The sequence below is a fragment of the Balaenoptera borealis genome (assembly GCF_965194805.1).
Source record: "Balaenoptera borealis genome assembly, chromosome: 3".
Classification (NCBI taxonomy): domain Eukaryota; kingdom Metazoa; phylum Chordata; class Mammalia; order Artiodactyla; family Balaenopteridae; genus Balaenoptera; species Balaenoptera borealis.
In genome coordinates, this window is record NC_138866.1 from 153,596,439 (window position 1) to 153,614,986 (window position 18,548).

Here is an 18,548-nt window from a genome sequence, read left to right on the forward strand (position 1 = left end):
ATCAAACTCTGGAAAAGCCAACAACAGCATTGTATTTAATGGGGAAAACTTTTAAAAAACTAGATCATTCACAGGGGCCTGCTAAGCTCTATTGGAGCCTGAGGCAAAAAGAAAAAAATAAGTCATACTGATCTTTATTTAAAATTTTGATATTTTGTTCATTGTGGATTTTTTTTCCATTAAATTTTGATTTTTTAAAAGTATTCCATTAAAATCGTATCTGTTTTGATTCCTGAGTTTTTTTGGTGCCCTGTTAAATTTTGCACCCGAGGCGAGTGCCATGCCTGCCTTACCCTGGACCAGCCCTGGTTAAAAAGTAAAGGCATTTTCATTACAATTGGGAATAAGTCAGGGATGCCTCAGCACCACTGTCATGTAACTGTGGAAGTGTAGTGCAGCCAGACAAAATGCTGGAAAAGAGAATAAAATTATCAACTAAAACTATTGGAATTTAAAAGTGGGCTTATAATACAAAAGCAGTAGGGATTTTTTTTTTCTATGTACCAACAATAGTCAGATATATATGATAGGAGAGAATATCCATTCCCCATGGCTACAGAAACTAATATGTCTTAGAATCAGCTTCCTCTGACATGTCTACAGCTATGAAGAAACCCCCAGTGCTGTTGACATTTAAGACTTGAATAAATGGGGAGATATTTCTTGAGTGAAAAGACCCAATGTTGTGTGTATAAAATTTCATCATTGTTGGGCAGTAGAAAATAGAGCGGGAGATGATTTTGCAGCAAGCTGGCAGCAGTGGCTTGGCCACCTGGATTTTTTTGTTGAGGCGAGAAAAGGAAGGATCCTCTATTTTTTAAGAGTGGACAGAGGTGGGTTGTCCTCGGCCAAATCTGCTTGCTTCAAGGAAGAATGTGCATGCCACCTGGAGCCAGAGGAAATGTGTTCTCTCTGACATTGCCTGGGCCTGTGAGCTGCACCCCATCCCCAGCTGCAAGGAGTGCAGATTTCCCATGAGGGGGACCAAACATCTCGCCTTGAAGTAGGCAGTCTGGCCACTATCTGGAACCCTTTATTATCTTGAAATATTTAGCCCATCTGAAAAGCATACATGCGGAAGGTAGGGAGCAGCAGCTTAGTTTCCTCCCAAACAATCGTCCCAGTGGTTTTCAAATTTTGTACACATTAAAAACCTGGATGCCGGGTCTCGGCTCTACCAATGAACTTGGAATGTCAGGTGTGAGTACCCGTAAAATTCCCCAGGTGGTTCCAGTGTGCAGCCCAAGTATCCCAATACCCCTCACCAAATAGACTATTCTTTTCCACATACCTTAGGGTGACCAGCCATCCTGGTTTTAGCACTGAAAGTGCTGTGTCCTCGGAAACTGTGTTCAGTGCCAGCAAACCGGGATGGCTGGTCACCCTACATGCTAGAGACTACATTCCTACGTGAACGTATGTCTGTTTCTGGACTTTCTCGTCTATACCATTTCTGTCTGTCCAGCAACACTACCATGCCATTTTAATTACCATGACTTTAGAGTATAGTTAAATGCTTGATAAGGCAAGTTCTCCTCACAGTCTCCTTTTTTAGATCTTTCCCAGCTATTTTCACAAGTTTGTTCTTCTAAATGAACATAAGAATTACTAGGTCAAGGTTTCCCCAGTATTCCACTGAGATTTTGGCTGAGACAGCCTTAAATTATAGATTACTTTGGACAAAACTCTAATTTGAAAAGATACATGCACCCCTATGTTCATAGCAGCACTGTGCACGATAGCCAAGACATGGAAACAACCTAAATGTCCATTGACAGAGAAATAGATAAAGGAGGTGTGGTACATATATACAATGGAATATTACTTAGCCATAGAAAAACAATGAAATAATGCAATTTGCAGCAACATGGATGGACATAGATATTATCATACTAAGTGAAGTAAGTCAGAAAGAGAAAGACAAATACCATATGATATCACATATGTGGAATCTAAAATATGACACAAATGAACTTACCTATGAAACAAAAACAGACTCATGGACATAGAGAACAGACTTGTGGTTGCCAAGGGGGAGAGGGGGTGGGGGAGGGAGGGATTGGGAGTTTGGGATTAGCAGATGCAAACCATTATATATAGAATGGATAAACAAGGTCCTGCTGTTGAATATAGCACAGGGAACTATAGTTGATATCCTGTGGTGAACCTTAATGGAAAAGAAAATGATAAAGAATGTGTGTGCGTGTGTGTATATATATGTGTGTGTGTGTGTGTGTGTGTGTGTGTGTGTATATATACACACATATATATACACACACACATATATACATATATGTGTATAAAACTGAATCACTTTGCTGTATAACAAAGATTAACACAACATTGTAACTCAACTGTTCTTCAATAAAATAAATTTAAAAATTATAGATTACTTGGGTAACATTAATAGGATCAGGATCTGCTCTATGTTACCATATACTTTAGTCCTTGAGTCTTATATTGGCCAATAGGGTGTTGTATATAGGTGTGGGCATACACATCTAGGTGTGCATAAGATGTTGTCCCCCGCAGATGGCACAGAATTCAAAGTTAAGATAGTAAGAGATACTGTGTACCTTGGTTTATCCTTTGACAAGGATGTGAATACCTGCAGTGTGCATGGCCTGGCGTCAGACCCTGGGGAGCTACAGAGATGCTACAGAGATGGTGCCCTGCCCTCTGCAAAGAAAAGGGACCCGTGTGCTCCTGTGCAAGTAACCACTAGCCCCATTGGCCCTCCACCATCCTGGCTTCCAAGGCATAGGAATCTGGTCACACCTTAGCCATCGCATTCCATACACACCTTAGGGACCATTTTGAGGAAGGCTTTTCCTGGAGATTGTGTCCAAAAGAGTGTTTGCCAAGTGCCTTGTATCATTCCTACAGCAGGTGGCATGTCTGTTGCAGTTGGCTCTACTTTGTGAATGTGGGAAATCTGCTGTACAGCAATGCTTGGTGCTCTTGGTGCATCCTCTGATCAGCTGTATTTTAGGGAACACTGGACACCTTGCTCTCTACCAGGAACAGATCTCTGGAATGGGCCCGTCAGTTTCAGGGTTTGGGGATGGGGTGACTCGGGAGGACGCTCAGACCCTGCAGGGTGCATCTCAGTGACGGTTTTCCTGGTGTGGGACCGCTTTCAGGCGTGTGGGCTGCTCTGGGGAAGTGATGTGGATCCTTTAGCGTCTAGCGATGCTGTGGAGACACGGCCACTTGTGAGCCTCTCACTTCCCTAGAGGATGGGAAGGGTGTTTCCATTGGTCTCCATTCCTCCAGCCGCCTGTCCCCCAGTGTCTCCCGAAGGGGCGGAAAGAGAAATCCTGTGTCACGTGCCTGCTGAAGATTGCCCAATGACGCTGCATGGTTTGTGGGATAAAATGCAGGGTCCTGGGCGGTGGGGTACAGGACCCTCCCAGTTTGGGCTTTGCGGTGCCTGGCGGTGCCGTGACCCACATCCCGTAAGCAGCAGCCACGTCCTTTGCTCCCTCCTGGGTGTCCCCCTTCTGCTGGTGGCCCTCCCTCTGGTGTCCCCCTTCCTGGGCCCCCACCCCATCGAGCCTGTGAGGCTCAGGCTCACGTCCAGTGTCTGTGTGGCACTCGGCCTGGATGGCTCCTGGCAAATCCGGTCAGTGCTGTCGTTTGGAGTGAGGAGGAAGCAGAGGCTTGTGTGTGCCGGGGAGTGGGGGACGAGCTCTAGAGGGGTGGGGGGACTTGAGATGGGCTTCGAGGGGCAGCGGATTTCAACTTGGAAGGGGTAGGGCACCTGCTCATTGGCTTCGTCATGTCTTTGGAATGAAAGCTTCCCTTTTTCTTTCTGAGAGCAAATAACCTGATCTTATGACCATTTGTCTTGGTCACTTGGGCTCCTCAGTCAGTGAGCATCTTCACAAAGTCATGAGTGAGACGGCCAACAGGCACATGCAAAGATGCTCAACATCACTAATCATTAGAGAAATGCAGATCAAAACCACAGTGAGGTACCACCTGACACCAGTTGGAATGGCCATCATTAAAAAGTCTCCAAACAATAAATGCTGGAAAGGGTATGGAGAAAAGGGGGAATGTAAATTGGTGCAGCCACTATGGAGAACAGTATGGAGGTTCCTTAAAAACCTAAAAATAGAACTACCATATGACTCAGCAATCCCACTACTGGGCATATACCCTGAGAAAACCATGATTCAAAAAGACACATGCACCCCAATGTTCATTGCAGCACTATTTACAATAGCCAGGTCATGGAAGCAACCCAAATGCCCATCGACAGACGAATGGATAAAGAAGATGTGGTACATATATACAATGGAACATTACCCAGCCATAAGAAAGAATGAAATAATGCCATTTGCAGCAACATGGATGGACCTAGAGATTATCATTCCAAGTGAAGTAAGTCAGAGAAAGACAAATATCATATGATATCACTTATATGTGGTATCTAAAAAAAATGATATGAATGAACTTATTTACAAAACAATAACAGATAGACAGACATAGAAAAGAAACTAATGATTATCAAAGGGGAAAGGGTGGGGGAGGGATAAATTAGGAGTTTGGGATTAAAAGATACACACTACTTTATATAAAATAGATAAACAACAAGGATCTACTCTATAGTTCAGGAGACTATATTCAATATCTTGTAATAACCTGTTGTGGAAAAGACTCTGAAAAAGAATATATATATAAAACTGAATCACTGTGCTGTACACCTGAAAGTAACAACATTGTGAATCCACTATACTTCAAATAAAAAGAAAAACAAAGAGAGGGAAGTTACGAATGAGCGGGGAGTTGGGGGGAGAGCAGCAGGCGTCCTGGGGGTCGTCGGGGCCTCCTGCTCCTCCAGCCCCGGTGTCCTCCTCTCTCTTTGGCAGGCGTGTGCGCCGGTCCTGACACACCAGTCAGCTGGGGTGGGGGCGTCACGTCGTTTGAACACACTCGCGTTACATCGCTCTGCTGTAAACCGCGCTGGCGGGGCGTGCTTCTCGGGCTCTGACTGTCCTGTCCCCCCTTCCTCCCCACAGTGGCTGCCCCCTGGTGACAATGGCCGCGTGACTGCCCGCCATGGCCCACCGGAAGCGTCAGAACGCGGCGAGCAGCATGCTGGACCACAGGGCGAGGCCGGGCCTGGAGCCCGAGAGCGAGGATGCGGAGCTGCCCCTGGAGGAGTACGTGCCCAAGGGCCTGGAGCTGGCGGCCCTGCGGCCCGAGAGCCCTGCGCCTGCCGAGCAGGGCGGCCACGACCACAGCCCCGACGGGGACTCGAGCTCCGACTATGTGAACAACACCTCCGAGGAGGAGGACTATGACGAGGGCCTCCCCGAGGAAGAGGAGGGCATCACCTACTACATCCGCTACTGCCCCGAGGACGACAGCTACCTGCAGGGCACGGACTGCAACGGGGACGGCTACCTCGCCCACGACGCGCGCCACCTGGAGACGGACGAGTGCCAGGAGGCAGTGGAGGAGTGGACGGACCCGGCGGGCCCACAGCCGCACGGCCGCGGGGACCAGGGCAGCCCCGGCTACCGGGACGGCCACCTCCCCACCCCAGAGCTTGAGGCCTCTATGCTGGAGGCCCAGGACCAGGAAGAGGGCGTCCACTACTGTCCCGGCGAAGGGGCCTACCAGGACTACTACCCCGCTGAGGCCAACGGGAACGAGGGCAGCGCATCCCCCTACCGCCCGAGGCGCGGGGACGGGGACCTGGAGGACCAGGAGGAGGACATCGACCAGATCGTGGCCGAGATCAAGATGAGCTTGAGCACGAGCAGTATCACCAGTGCCGGCGAGGCCAGCCCCGAGCACGTGCCGCTGCGGGCGCCCGAGCCGGGGCCCGGGGACTCCTCGGAGGCCGGCCCGCCTGCCGAGGCCAGCCGCGGCCCCAGCAGACACGAGGGCAGGCCCAAGTCCCTGAACCTCCCTCCCGAGGCCAAGCACCCCGCAGACCCCCAGAGGAGCTTCAAGACCAAGGCCAGGACTCCCGAGGAGAGGCCAAAGTGGCCCCAAGAGCAGGTAGGACTCTGGCTGTCCCCAGGGAAGGGGATGGAGGGGCCCGGAGAGCAAAGGTGCTGCTGTAACCTGTAGATCAGAATGCGTGCCGAGCTCTCCATTCCCTCAGTTATGTGTGGATGGCCCAGCCACTCCTGTTCACCCATCAGGTGCTTTAGTAAATGTCAAGAAAATCTGGTGGAAGGCTGATTGGCAACCAGGGCTCCCAGGAGACACCCCAGCCCACCCAGAAGAGGTTGGGTCTTAGTCTGCTTGCCCTGGATCTGCTCACGTGGGGGTGGTCCCTGTGACGGTTGCCCCTCACCAGGGGGTTTCTTCAGGCTGGCTGGACATCGGCAAGGATGCGGGGCTGCTGGCGAGTGCAGGCAGCTGTGGTCGGTGGTTGGGGGCAGCCTAGCGTCGAGGGGCAGCGACCTGAGTACATTTCACTGGGGATGGTTGTATCGGGTGACACTTCTCTGAAAGCCCGGGGACCTTGGCATGATGGGCGATTAGCTGTAAATAACCGTTTTGCAAATAATTATTTGAAGGTTTGACAAAGTCTTGGAGAAGAGATGCATGCTGATGAGGCCAGTGGGTTTAAGCGTAACTGTATTTTCATTTAATTATAGCAAAATAAGTGTGTATTCTAATGAACACTTTTGACAAGCTGCCTTTCAAAAAACACGTGTATATAAAAAGATGTGAATATTAGACGCATGTAAAGGAACTTCTATTTGGCTAAAACTGTGGACAAATGAGAATGAACTGCTTTCATATTTTTTAAAGGCTTCATTAATATTATTTTTTTCCCAGAAGAATTCATGCATTTGAAAAGTATAGATAGTGAGAGCTCGTGTTTGGGCAACAAGTCCTATTGACTCACTGTAGGTTTCTGGAACTTCCCTTTGATGCCTTTTGTTTTTTTTTTTAAAGATCGTTAAGCATAAATTGACTTCACTTTCAGGATGTTCCTGTAATTTGAGGCCGTTCTCTGTGTGCTGGGGGCTTTGGGGAGTAAAGAAACTGCTGTGCGCTAGCGGATGTGGGGGGAGCCCCCCAACAATAGCGGCGGCTCTGGGGCTAAGGTCTGGGCTTTAGGGAATAGTACTGCCGTCCTTCTGCAGTCCTGGCAGGGCTGGACTCACCACCCAGCAGCGGCGATGGTCCCGCAGGTCGATGTGGACCACGCAAGGCAGGTGACATGCTGAGCCTCGCCAGGACAAATGATGCCCGGACAAAGTTCTAGTCAAGAGAAATGATCTCTAGGGCACATGGTGGGGAGTGGACGAGACCTGATGTTGGGCTTTACTTAAACCACGTGCCAGTTTGAGTGAAAATGCAGCCCTTTGGGTTGGAGGGCTGGGGGTGGATGAGTGGGTGGAGGTGGGGGCCCAGAGGAGGTCTGTTCTTCAGACGTGGCATTGCGTGGAAGGGCAGGTACCTTTTCTCCCCAGATAGAGTGTTGCCTTGAAACAAATGCTCTCATCCAAGACCCCAGAAAGGCTCATTTATGCTGGTTTATTATTGCCTAGCTTTTCTGGCTTTATTCACTCATTCATTCACAAGTTAATTCCATCAAGGGGAGAGGCTGGCAATTCCCAGCTCAGGGCAGACAAGGGCCCCCGAAGAAACTGGCCTCCTCTTGAGGGCTCTGCCCTGGCTGGGTCGTCACGTCTTGTAGACCTGAATGGCCCATCCAGATGAAGAACACTTTGGAATTTGATCAAGTAGACCCGCTGGTGATAGGAACCCTCCTGAAAGCAAGATATGTGTGTGTGTCTGTGTGTGTCTGTGTGTAAAGAAGGAAGTTCCCTGGGAAGTTTGGCAATTCCTTGCTTCAGACCACAGCCTGCCTTTCTAAAAGGAACCCCCTTCTACCCTGGGAATATTCAGGCCGTGTGGCCCCCAACAGGTGCACAGGGTGCTCCTGAGTCCCACGCCAGCTCCCCCAGTACTGTGCACACAGTGAAGGCTGTGGTGGAAATCCCCTGAGGGAGAAATGGGCAGCGTCAGCCACCTCGGTGCTTAGACTGTTGGTTTGTAAAGCATGGTCCACGGCCCCGCAGCACCGGCGGCCCAGGACTGCCAGTGCCAAGGCTGCGTTTTGTTTTGTTTTTTTAATTAATTTTTATTGGAGTATAGTTGATTTACAATGTTGTGTTAGTTTCTGCTGTACAGCAAAGTCAATCAGTTATACGTATACATATATCCACTCTTTTTTAGATTATTTTCCCATATAGGTCATTACAGAGTATTGAGTAGAGTTCCCTGTGCTATACAGTAGGTCCTTATTAACTAAGGCTGCATTTTAGCAAGATGCCACATGCAGTTTGAGAAGCAACTCTTGGAGGACTCCTGTTGGAGGAGAAGTACATAGATAGCATCCTTCCTTTCTTCCCCTCATTTCAGAGCTCGAAAAGTTATGTCGTGGGTGCTTCTAAGAGTGCTGAATAGCACTTCACTCAGTCGCTGTATGGGCAACAATATTACAATAGAATTAGAAATGGGACTGTGGTTCCCACCTTCTCAGACTCTGGCACTGAGCATACACAATGTCTGTAGCTGCCATCGTGGTCCCACGTGTGATTCTGCCATCCCGCTTTTAAAATCTGACATGTTGTAAATGTCGCTCCGTGTTGTCATATCATTTTCATGATCCTTTTTTGCCAGCCTTTGAAGTTCAGGCAATGGGCCATCTAATTGATTTGTCCGTACATACCCTGCCATGGAGCGTGCAGGTTGCGGATGGCATTTTCTTTTATATACGAGACTATACAGACCTCTTTGTATGAGGGAGGCAGGTTTTCCTCCTTTGGGTTTATCACTTGAGGATAAATTCCCAGGCTATGCATGAATGCTGACCATCTCCCCATGATCCTCTTGTCTGATACTTTTTTTTTCCTTCTATGAATGTTTGGTGCCTTTTATCTTTTGGGGTCTCGATGCTTTTCCATTTCCTAGCAGCACTTTATGCATGCACCACAGATGTTATTTTTTGCTGCAGATGTTTTTCTTTAGCCTCTTTTCTTTTGAAAAGGCTCCAGTTTGCAGTTAGAGCTGCCCCCATGCAGCTCTGAGGAGACTGAGGGGTCTGCACAGGGGCACGCAGGTCTGGAGAACCTGAAGGAGGTGGACTTGGCATTGCAGGAAGCTAAGGTGTGATCGTGGGGAACAGAGGAGACCCGCGTGTGAGTGTTTTTACAGCAAAAAAGTTTTTTCAAATCAGTGCAAGTTTATTGAGGACATTTTGGAAAATAGAGGCAAAAAATATTTTGCCATGTGACACTGTAGAATTCCAGCATTGAGTTTCATTTTCATTTTGTAGTAACCTACATGGGGAAAGAATCTGAAAAGGAATATATCTATAACTCAAGTGACTTTGCTGTACACCTGAAATAACACAACATGATAAATCAACTATACTTCAATAAAAAATAAATTAATTTAAAAACAAAACAAAAAGTTTTCAAATCAAAGAGACAAATTGCCTCTCAGGATTTCCCCGAAGCATCCGCGTAGAGGTGTTCTGTAAACAAGGTGTGCCTGTTCCTTATTATTCATGGATTCCGTATTTGTGAATTTGCCTTCTCACTAGAGTTTATCTGTAACCTTAAAAATCTATACCCATGGCACTTATGCAGTCCTTTTCGGACATGCACAGACAGGCAAAAAAATTGAGTCATTCAGCACGCCCGTTCCCAGCTAAGTTTGAACAAGGAGACGCCCTGCCTTCTTTCAGCTCGTACTATGAAAAAGCGTCCTTTTTGTGGTCCTTTTAGTGCCATGTCTTTTGCATTTGTGTGCTTGTGGCTGGTGACAGAATGACCCCCAAGTGCAGTGCTGAAGTGCTGTCTAGTGTTCCTAAGCGCAAGAAGGCTGAGACGTGCCTTTTGGAGAAAAACACATGTTGTTAGGTGTTTCATTCAGGCGTGAATGACAGAGCTGTTGGCCGTGAGTTCAGTGTTAACAAATAACAACATGGTACATTCAGAAAAAGGAAGAAGAATTTGCCGATCTGTACCTGGGGCTGCTCTACAGAGTGCTGGAGTAACATCTGTAGTGTGTGAGGGAGTGATGGGAAAGTGGCTAACTGTGGATTTGTGAGATGACCACCCATTAAGAAACATCTTGTTATAAGGCTGAAAACCCTAAGCCTAACCCTAGCCAATGAAATTGACAGTCTTGTTATCCCGGGTCAGGAAAATGTGAAACTCTTCTCAGCCAGTGTTTTATTATATATACTGGATATAATTAATTATTTGTGAGTAATACATGGTAAATAAGGTGTCTTTAAATAGAAACATACATAGAACAAGGTCATGTATGGATCGGTTGATGAAATGTGGGGACCAGAGGCTCAGGGGAACCTCATCCTGTATTTCCCCTGGGAACGGTGGTCCAGGATCCCCTCATTAGGGGTTCACGGCAACTTTATCGAACATAACAGCCACGAACAAGGAGAGCTGACTGTATCGGGTTGGCGAATGACTTTGAGAAACTCTGCTGCAAAGCCTTCCCCTTCCTAGAGATCCCCTCCGTGCTCGCATGGGTGCCGCCTTCATCCCAGACTCCCAGCGACGAAGACACCCCAGCCCTGCTCTGCCCGCCTCTCCTGAACACTCTGGAGCCTCAAGCCCTTTTCTCTCCCTGCAGGAATACACCAGCCGAAGATGCACATCCTCGGGGCAGAGGGCCAGACCATGTGACATCCCAAGACCTGTCCCCGTATGGCTCAGTCCCAGGATGGTCACCATCAACCCACAGTGGTGGGAAAGCTGTCACCTCTGTCACCTGTGGGACCCGTGGCTTCTGAGGATTTAATGTTTCTTGTTTTGCCATTTGTGGAAAATCCCTGGGTGACGGTGGAGGTGACGCCGGTGTGGGTAGTGACTGCCAGCACCGTGCTAGGGCTTTGTGTGTGTGATCTCAGTGAATCTTAGAGCAACCGGAAGAGGTAGGGACTAGGGTTATTCCCATTTTACAGATGAGGCCTTTGAGACCTGTGTGGGGTCAGTACTGTATCCATGGTTACACAGTGTGAGGGCTGAACAGTTTGTTAGGGCAAGGCTCGCGCCTGTGACCCTGGGCAGCTCTAGAAGAGGTGATGCCGAGCTCAGCGAGGGGGTGAGTGTGGGTGAGTTTCCTCTGCCCTGTCGTCTGTTTACTTGTTATCATGAGACCTGACGGGCTCTGTTGTTCTCGGCGAGTGTGTCCTGGCACCAGCAAGGTGACCGGCAGACACCAGACCTCCAGCCTGTAAAACTGTCGTGACGTCCTGACTTCATGAGGGCTCAGGCCATAGATCAAATCAATCAAGTAGAGATTATTCATGGGGCATTATTCTTAATTTTATTGAGCTTTGGTGACATGAAATATTGATTTTCTTTTTTTACATACAGCAATTAAAGGATGCATGAGTTGGGTCCAGCCAGATGCATATTGAATATCCAGATAGAATGGCCGTTTCTGCACCTGCCAGGGTGGTCCTCTGCCCTTTGGCAGCGAGGCCGGGAGTGTGGAGGGAGGACCCCACCCGGGCTGGTGTCACAGCTTAGGGGGACCGGGCGAGTCCTCAGTGCACCTCCTGTGAAGAGGGGTGCCCCCCGTGCTCCTGGGGGCACGGTAAGAACATGTTTGTCCAGCACCAAAGATCGTGGTTCCGTGGGTCTTTGGGGTGCCTGGGGTGACAGGCTCTTGTGGTCCCTACTGTGCGTCTATGTTTGGCAAGGACTCGCTTGTGACAGCTGTTGTGAGATCAGGTCCTCCAGAAACACCTGCTCTGTGCCCGAACTTCTTTCAGAGACTCTCCATCCTCTGGGCCTTGTAGATTCCTAGGACTGCAGCCTTCCCTGGCCCTCCGTACCCCTGTGGGCTGGGTACACATCAGGGCTTCAGTGATCATGGAGTTGGAGGCTTCAGATTTATGTGACCACCATGTGGAGCGGCTCCGCACGTCGGGAGGGCAAACCAAAGGCGTGTTTTGATTCTTTGGGGTTTTCATGATTTCTGTTTATTATCGGCCCAGTCAGTGCTTTCTAGAAAGAGCCCTCTGACAATAGAAAAAAGAAAGATCAATACATTGTAGTCAATACAGCAGTTAGAGGGAGGTGTGATCCAGGGCCCCAAGGCCACATCACACGCACGAGTGTTCAGCGTTGCTCCCTGTGCGGACGCCTTTGCTGTGATTGGCGTTCAGTCAAGACTTGCTTCATGCAGGACCTTTGGAGATGGTGGCAGGAATGCAGGCACCAAATAGGGAGGGGGAATATTAGGGGCAGGGGCAACCTCGGTCTGCCCTGTGTGGGGGGTGGCACCATGATGCTCCCTCTGGGCTCACACGTGCCTTGTTCAGTGGCGTATGAAGCAGGTATGAGCACCTGCTTTTTGTAGAGGACCCCCTGGTCCTGAGAGGCCGAGAGAAGAGCATCCCAGGGTCGCTGGTGCCCAGGTGATAGCAGGTGTGCAAGGGACCCTGGTGCTTGCAACAGTGCCCAGGTGGGAGCAGTCTGCCCAGACCTGGCCCCCAGGTCGGACCAAGCTGGAGAAAGAGCCCTCGGGCAGGTGCTGAGGACAGGGCTTGGGGGAGGGAGAGGGGAGGGGTGTCCAGGGGCATGGCGGGACAGGGGAAGGTCCTCAACACCCCCGAGGCCTCCGTGGAGCGCAGCTGGCCTCTTCCTTCCTGCAGCCCTGCTCCAGTTCTGCAGCCGTCCCCACTCCTCTGCCTGCCCGCCCGGGCATCAGTCCTGGACGTCCCTTTGCTCATGGGGAGGGTGCATGGAAGGGTCCCCGGGCTCCTGTGCCCCTCCCCAGCCTCCTCCCCGCGCAGCGCGCCTGCTGTCACTAATTCCTGGGACCGCCCTGGAAAACGAAATCCAGGCCTCGGCATCCTAAGCCCCTCGCTCGATCTGCCCGAGCTCCCAAACTTGATTTCTTGGAGCCCATTTGCCGAGTCAGCGCAATGCCCTGATTTGATTTTTATGAAGCCTCTTGAGGACCTGTGACTAGAGGTGGCTGTTATTTTCATGGAGCAGTTCGTCTGGCAGGAATCTGGGATGGCGTCAGGGCTTTTAAAGTCTAGTTAAAGCAGGGCTTCTAAAACACTGTCTTTATTGTTTGGGAAAATCGTGTAAAGCCCCTCCCCTAACAGTAATCTAGAAAGTTCCTTCCCTGCCCCCCTCCTCCACCCTCGAGAGAGTTGGGGCTAGTGGTTAAGAGCACAGATGGCAGAGCCAGGAAGCCTGGACCTCACTCCGCTGCACCAGCTCCTGGCTCTGGAACGTTCTGGACATGCCGCCTGGGGCTGTGGGTGCAGAGCTGATTGGATCAGTATCTGGCGATGGATGGTGAGGGGTGTGGAGCGCTTGCCGTGAGGAGGAGGATGCGGGTCTTACATCCGTGGGAATCTCAGGAGGTGGGGGATGCAGTCAGGTGAGGCTCTGCACGCAGCTGGGACCATGCTGGGCCGGGCAGGGAGCAAGATGATGTCCCTGTCTTCTAGGGTGACATTGAGGGAGGGACGAAGCCAGCAGTGTGAGGCAGGATGAGAGGAGGCATGGGACTGGCCAGGGACACCATGGGATGGGTGGGGCCTGATGGGCGGGAGTGACAGGTGGGGTGGGAGCAGCTCCCTAGGTGCCCTCAGGCTCCCCCCTCTCTGCAGGCCCTCTTCAGGTGCCCCCTCTCCCCGCAGGGATTTCTTGGGGGGCGGTTCTCACATCCTCCTGGTGGCATCCTCAGCCCCTTTCTGCTCTGGATTCCCTGATCTCGGGGGCCGGAGTGGCAGCCACACATCTCCAAGGGTGCCCTGATTTTCTCACACTCGATTTTGAATTGAAAATTAACTGAGAACCCCGCTTTCCAGGCAGATGAGCGGGGCTCCAGATCACCGGTCTCTCACTAATTCCAAACGCCGTCCCTCCTTTACCTGGGGTTTCTGAACATAATTCCCACTCCCCACCTCCTGGGCTGGCTGGCGTCTGCGAGCCCTCCCACGCAGTCTGTGCAAACTGCACTTACGATGTGCCAGGCCCTGGGGGTGCAGAGATGAAAGTGACTTAAGCCTGCATCGAGAAGCTCGTTCTAGAGGGAGACAGACACGCAGAGACTCCCCATCCATCCGGGTGGGGCTGGGTGATCAGCAGAGACCCCGCTGCCCAGCCCGTGAGTCCCTTGCAGGCTTCCTGGGGACGGGCTGCCGCATGGGTGATAAGCAGAGAGGTCCCGGGACTTTGAGGGGGCCTTTGGGAAGTCAGCTGACCAGGCGGGCTGAACGTGGAGGTCACGGGCGTCCTTAGCATGCAGTGGGGTTGGGGATTGTGACGGGGGCCAGAGCCCTGAAGGAGGACCGGTGGAAGGTGAAGGACTGGACTGAGGATGCTGATGAGAGAGGGACAGAGCAGGGCCATCAGGGGGATGGGGAACTGGGAGGGCCCTGAGCATCTCTGGTGGATGGCCAGGGCAGAGGCTCCCGTGTGGGAGCACAGGGGATGGGTGGGGAGCGTCTATAAGGGCAGGCAGGGAGGGATCTGAGGAGGTGCCAGCAGGGAGAGGGTGCCCACCACGTGTGGAGCTGGGATTGCGTTGCTTTGACTCGAATTGCACTGCTTTGCCAGTGGTGTGTGTCCAGGGCAGGTTTCGGGGAAGGAGAGAGGCGGGTGGGGGACTGAGGCAGGGCGCTGCCCCACCTGCATCTCCCATCCTCGGGCCCCTGCATCACCGCCACCGTCCCCAACATGTGCCAGGGGCTCAAGACATATCCCACAAGATCAGTCAGTCACATGACATTCCCCAGGAAGTGCAGGGCTCCATGGGAGAATATATAGTAACAACTTCTGTTCAGGGAGAAAGACCACATTGCTGAGCACGAGATTCGGGGATAGAACAGCCTGGCGATGGCAGTCACGGGGTTTGCGCCCCAAAGCACTCAGATAGCGGTCAATGCTAATCAGTTACTAAAAAAGACACGGCACTGTGGTAATAGGAGGCTAACCAAGAATAGCTCCCAACCCTACATCAGATAATACCATGGACAGCTCAGGAAAACTAAGCACAGCTCAGAAAGGCTGAGAAGGGGGTGTGGCACAGGATGGCACCCCAGGGCCTAGTGTGGACTCCAGACCCTGCCAAGACCACAGTCAGCCTTCACGGAAGAGAAGCTGGTCTCTCCACCTGAGACCAAGCCAAGGCCCAGACTACTGGAGCTGAAGGATGCTTGGATCTGGGCTTGCAGAATCTCATTGCCTGGCTGCTCAAGTTGGTTTCAACAGCCAGCAAACGGTCCTCTTAAGAGCTGGCAGTGTGCTGTCCTTGGTGCTGATGCACTGCCAGGTCTGCCCCACGGTTGGCCACCCTGCCCCGCTCTGGGTGCAGTCAGGCCAGCAGGTCAGCGAGCCTGCGCTAGACTTTGGCGGAGGGGTTACTTCTCAGGACAGTGCTCAGGGCACCATGTCAGGTAGGAGGGAGGTTGTTGTTCGGGGCGTTGCCTGTTTGCCCTCCTTAGTCAATCCTCCTCTTCGTTGGCCCGAACACTTGCAAACGGCCTCTGATTCTGCCTCTGGGACCTATCGGCCCACTCTGACTTCTGGTGCAGCCCTATCCCTCCCCTCACCCTTCCCACTTAGACTTTGGATCTCACACTTCCCCTCAAAGCAGCCCTCAGTGCTGGCTGGGAGACCTCTGTTCCTGACCTTCACTTCCAGAGCTTCTGGGTCTCTGGCCGTGGAGGGGTATGCACTGACACAGACTCACCCACCCAAGTGTCTTCCTCAGAAGGGCTCAGACCCAGACCACCCCACACCCAAACCAGGTCTCTGGGTACTTCTGAGTTCCTCTGGCTACTTCTGCTGCTGCTTTCTTCTCTAGTCATTGAAAATAGATGCTCTTCCTTGCTGTCATCTATTCCCTTCTACATTCATTCATTCGTTTATTCATTCACGGGGACCCAAGTATATAAAAGATAGCACGCTGGTCACTTTTAGAAATATGAATGTTAATTTCAAGAAAGGAGGGATAGTCTAGCCATTCACCAGTCCTCAAAACCCGCTCCAGACACAAGAGTAGTGGCGGGTCACGGTGCTTCTTGCTGCATTGGATTTGCAAATCACGGGAGATGTCATGAAGTGGAATTGCTGCCCGAGGTTTTTCTTGCCTAATATCTTATTAATATTTAATCTCCAACCCTCTTTTAAATGCCAAGAAAAATGAAATCGGATGAATTAAGCCAAAGGTTTCCAAGTCACTTAAAATATGGGCCGTTTGGCCCATATTCAGAGATCATGGCCTGGTAATTTTTACAGTATTTGTGGGAAGATTGATTTCTCTTCTGCACCACAGTTATAATGATCAAGTTCCAAAAAAAGACTTTTACATACAAAGCAAAATTGTTCAGCCCTAAAAAAAAAAGGAAATTCTGACACCTGCTACAACGGGGATGAACCTTGAGGCCACTATGCTGAGTGAAATTAGCCAGTCACAAAAAGACAAATCCTCTATGATTCCACCCAGTGAGTTACCTAGATTAATTAAATCCATAGAGACAGAAGTGGACTGATGGTTGCCAGGATAGAGGTGGGGGGAATGGGGGTTAGGGTTTAAAGGGGACAGAGCTTCCGTTAGGGATAATGAAAAGTTCTGTGGCCGGATGGTGGTGATGATTGTACATCAGTGTGAATGAACTTAATGCCACTTAATTGTCCACTTAAAATTGGCTAAAACGATACATTTTATTTTATGTATATTTGCCACAATAAAAAAAAGAAAGAAAGAAAAGGCTCTTGTCTCATTAACTGGCCTGAGCCAATTTGAATCATCTAAAACTAAGTTGAGCCAGTCTGAGCCCATGAAGGGGCAGAGGAGTGGTGGACACCAGATTATTAATCCTGCTGGACTTTCACATAGGTCATGCAGACCACTGGGTTATGTAAAATGGTTGAGCTCATACCATGTTAGTATCATTAAAAGAAGAATATGTTGTCAAATGTACCATGAAAATACTCTCTTTCCTCATCCTCAACTTTAAGGAAACCAAGATGTTCTATTTTGCATATTCATGACAGTTGAGCAGGTAGATTTAATAGAAGCTTACTGGATGCTTGGGATCTCCTTTACACATTAGCTGGTTAAACTTGTTTTTCAAATTAGGAGAGTCATAGGACTTAGTGTTGGCAGCCATAGGCAGTTCCATTGAGTTGTTTATTATTCAGGACTAATAGGATTGATTGGAATGGAGAACTCCTTCCCGAATCGTGAGAACAGAGAGCTGGTCTTGGCAGTTCCCTGCTGGGAAGGGCAGTCTCTATAGACAAGTGGGAGTTAAATATGGGAAGTGCCTTGGAGCTGGAATTCGAACATTGACTTAGCATGGTCATCTGGTTTCTTCTGACCTGGGTGCCTTAGTGTCATCCATTTATCTGATGCCATGCTCGCTCTCACAGAACGTGTGTGGGGTGCGCTCTAGGCTGAGGGTGGGGAGCAGCTGGGGGAACAGGGAGGGTCTCGGGGCTCCCGGGAGCCCCCGGCCTGAGCCTGCCATAAGGCCAAGAGATTGCTCTTCACTTTGGAGGGTCGCTGTCGTTAAACTGCTCACACAGGGCTTCTCACCTTGCAGTTAGCGGGGGCCGGGGTGTTTGTAGCAAGCTGGTGGAACCCGTGGGAAAAGCAGCCTGCTGGCCCCCAGATACGGATGCAGAAGGGGTCATGGAGCTTTTCTCCTTTGAGAGTTGAGCTAAATCAAACATGACACCTCCCGTTTCTGTAGCTCTGCCTGCAGTGATGGGGCTCCCTCCTTCCCCACGAGGGAATACGACTGTGACATCCCGGGTGCGAGGCTGGTGCGAGGCTGGTGCCCGGGAGAGAGGAGTGTCTGAGGTCCTGCTGCTGCTGTCTGGGTGGCCTGCCTCCTTCCCCCGACCCACCCTCCTCCCCTTGCCCTTTGTGTCCCTCAGGAGGGCTGGTCCTGCATAAGCTGGTTGTGACCTTCGTGCAGGGGTCTAGTGCTGAGCTGAAGGGGGTATCAGAGGCAGAGGCAGTGTGTTTTAGATCTTTCGAGGGCCCTGCTTACTCTTTCTTTCCCTGTTACTTTAAAATTGTAGCTATAGACACAGAGCATGAAATTTACCATTTTGACCATTTTAGAGTGTACAATTCAATGGCATTTAGCACAGTGATGTACAACCACCACTATTTAGTTCCAGAACATTTTCATCACCCCAAAAGGAGACCCCATACTTATTTGGCAGTATCAGTCCCCAATCTCCCCTCCTTCTAGCCCCCAGTAATGACAAATCGACTTCCTTCCTGTGCAAGCAGACCCCCTGAGATACTGTGGTTTGGTTCCAGACCACTGCAATAAAGTGAATGTTTCAATAAAGCAAATCACAAATTTTTTGATGTCTCAGTGCATCTAAAAGTTATGTTTACGCTATACTGTAGTCGATCAGGTGTGTAATAACATCTGAAAAAACAATGTACACACCTTAATTTAAGAGTACTTTATTGCTAAAAAATACTAAGCATCATCTGAGCCTTCAGGGAGTCATAATCTGTTTTGCTGG

General features: G+C 50.2%; 1 protein-coding gene across 8 annotated transcripts in view; it reads left to right on the forward strand.

Moving 5' to 3' along the window:
• The window catches only part of APBA2 (amyloid beta precursor protein binding family A member 2), a 232,770-nt gene that overhangs the window by 160,658 nt on the left and 53,564 nt on the right, over positions 1 to 18,548 (forward strand). For all 8 annotated transcript variants that reach the window (XM_082386045.1, XM_082386050.1, XM_082386051.1 and 5 more), the window contains one exon: positions 5,028 to 6,018. In XM_082386045.1, the coding sequence (XP_082242171.1) occupies positions 5,068 to 6,018 (951 nt within the window). In that variant the 5' untranslated portion in view covers positions 5,028 to 5,067. The remainder of the gene's footprint in view (positions 1 to 5,027; positions 6,019 to 18,548) is intronic.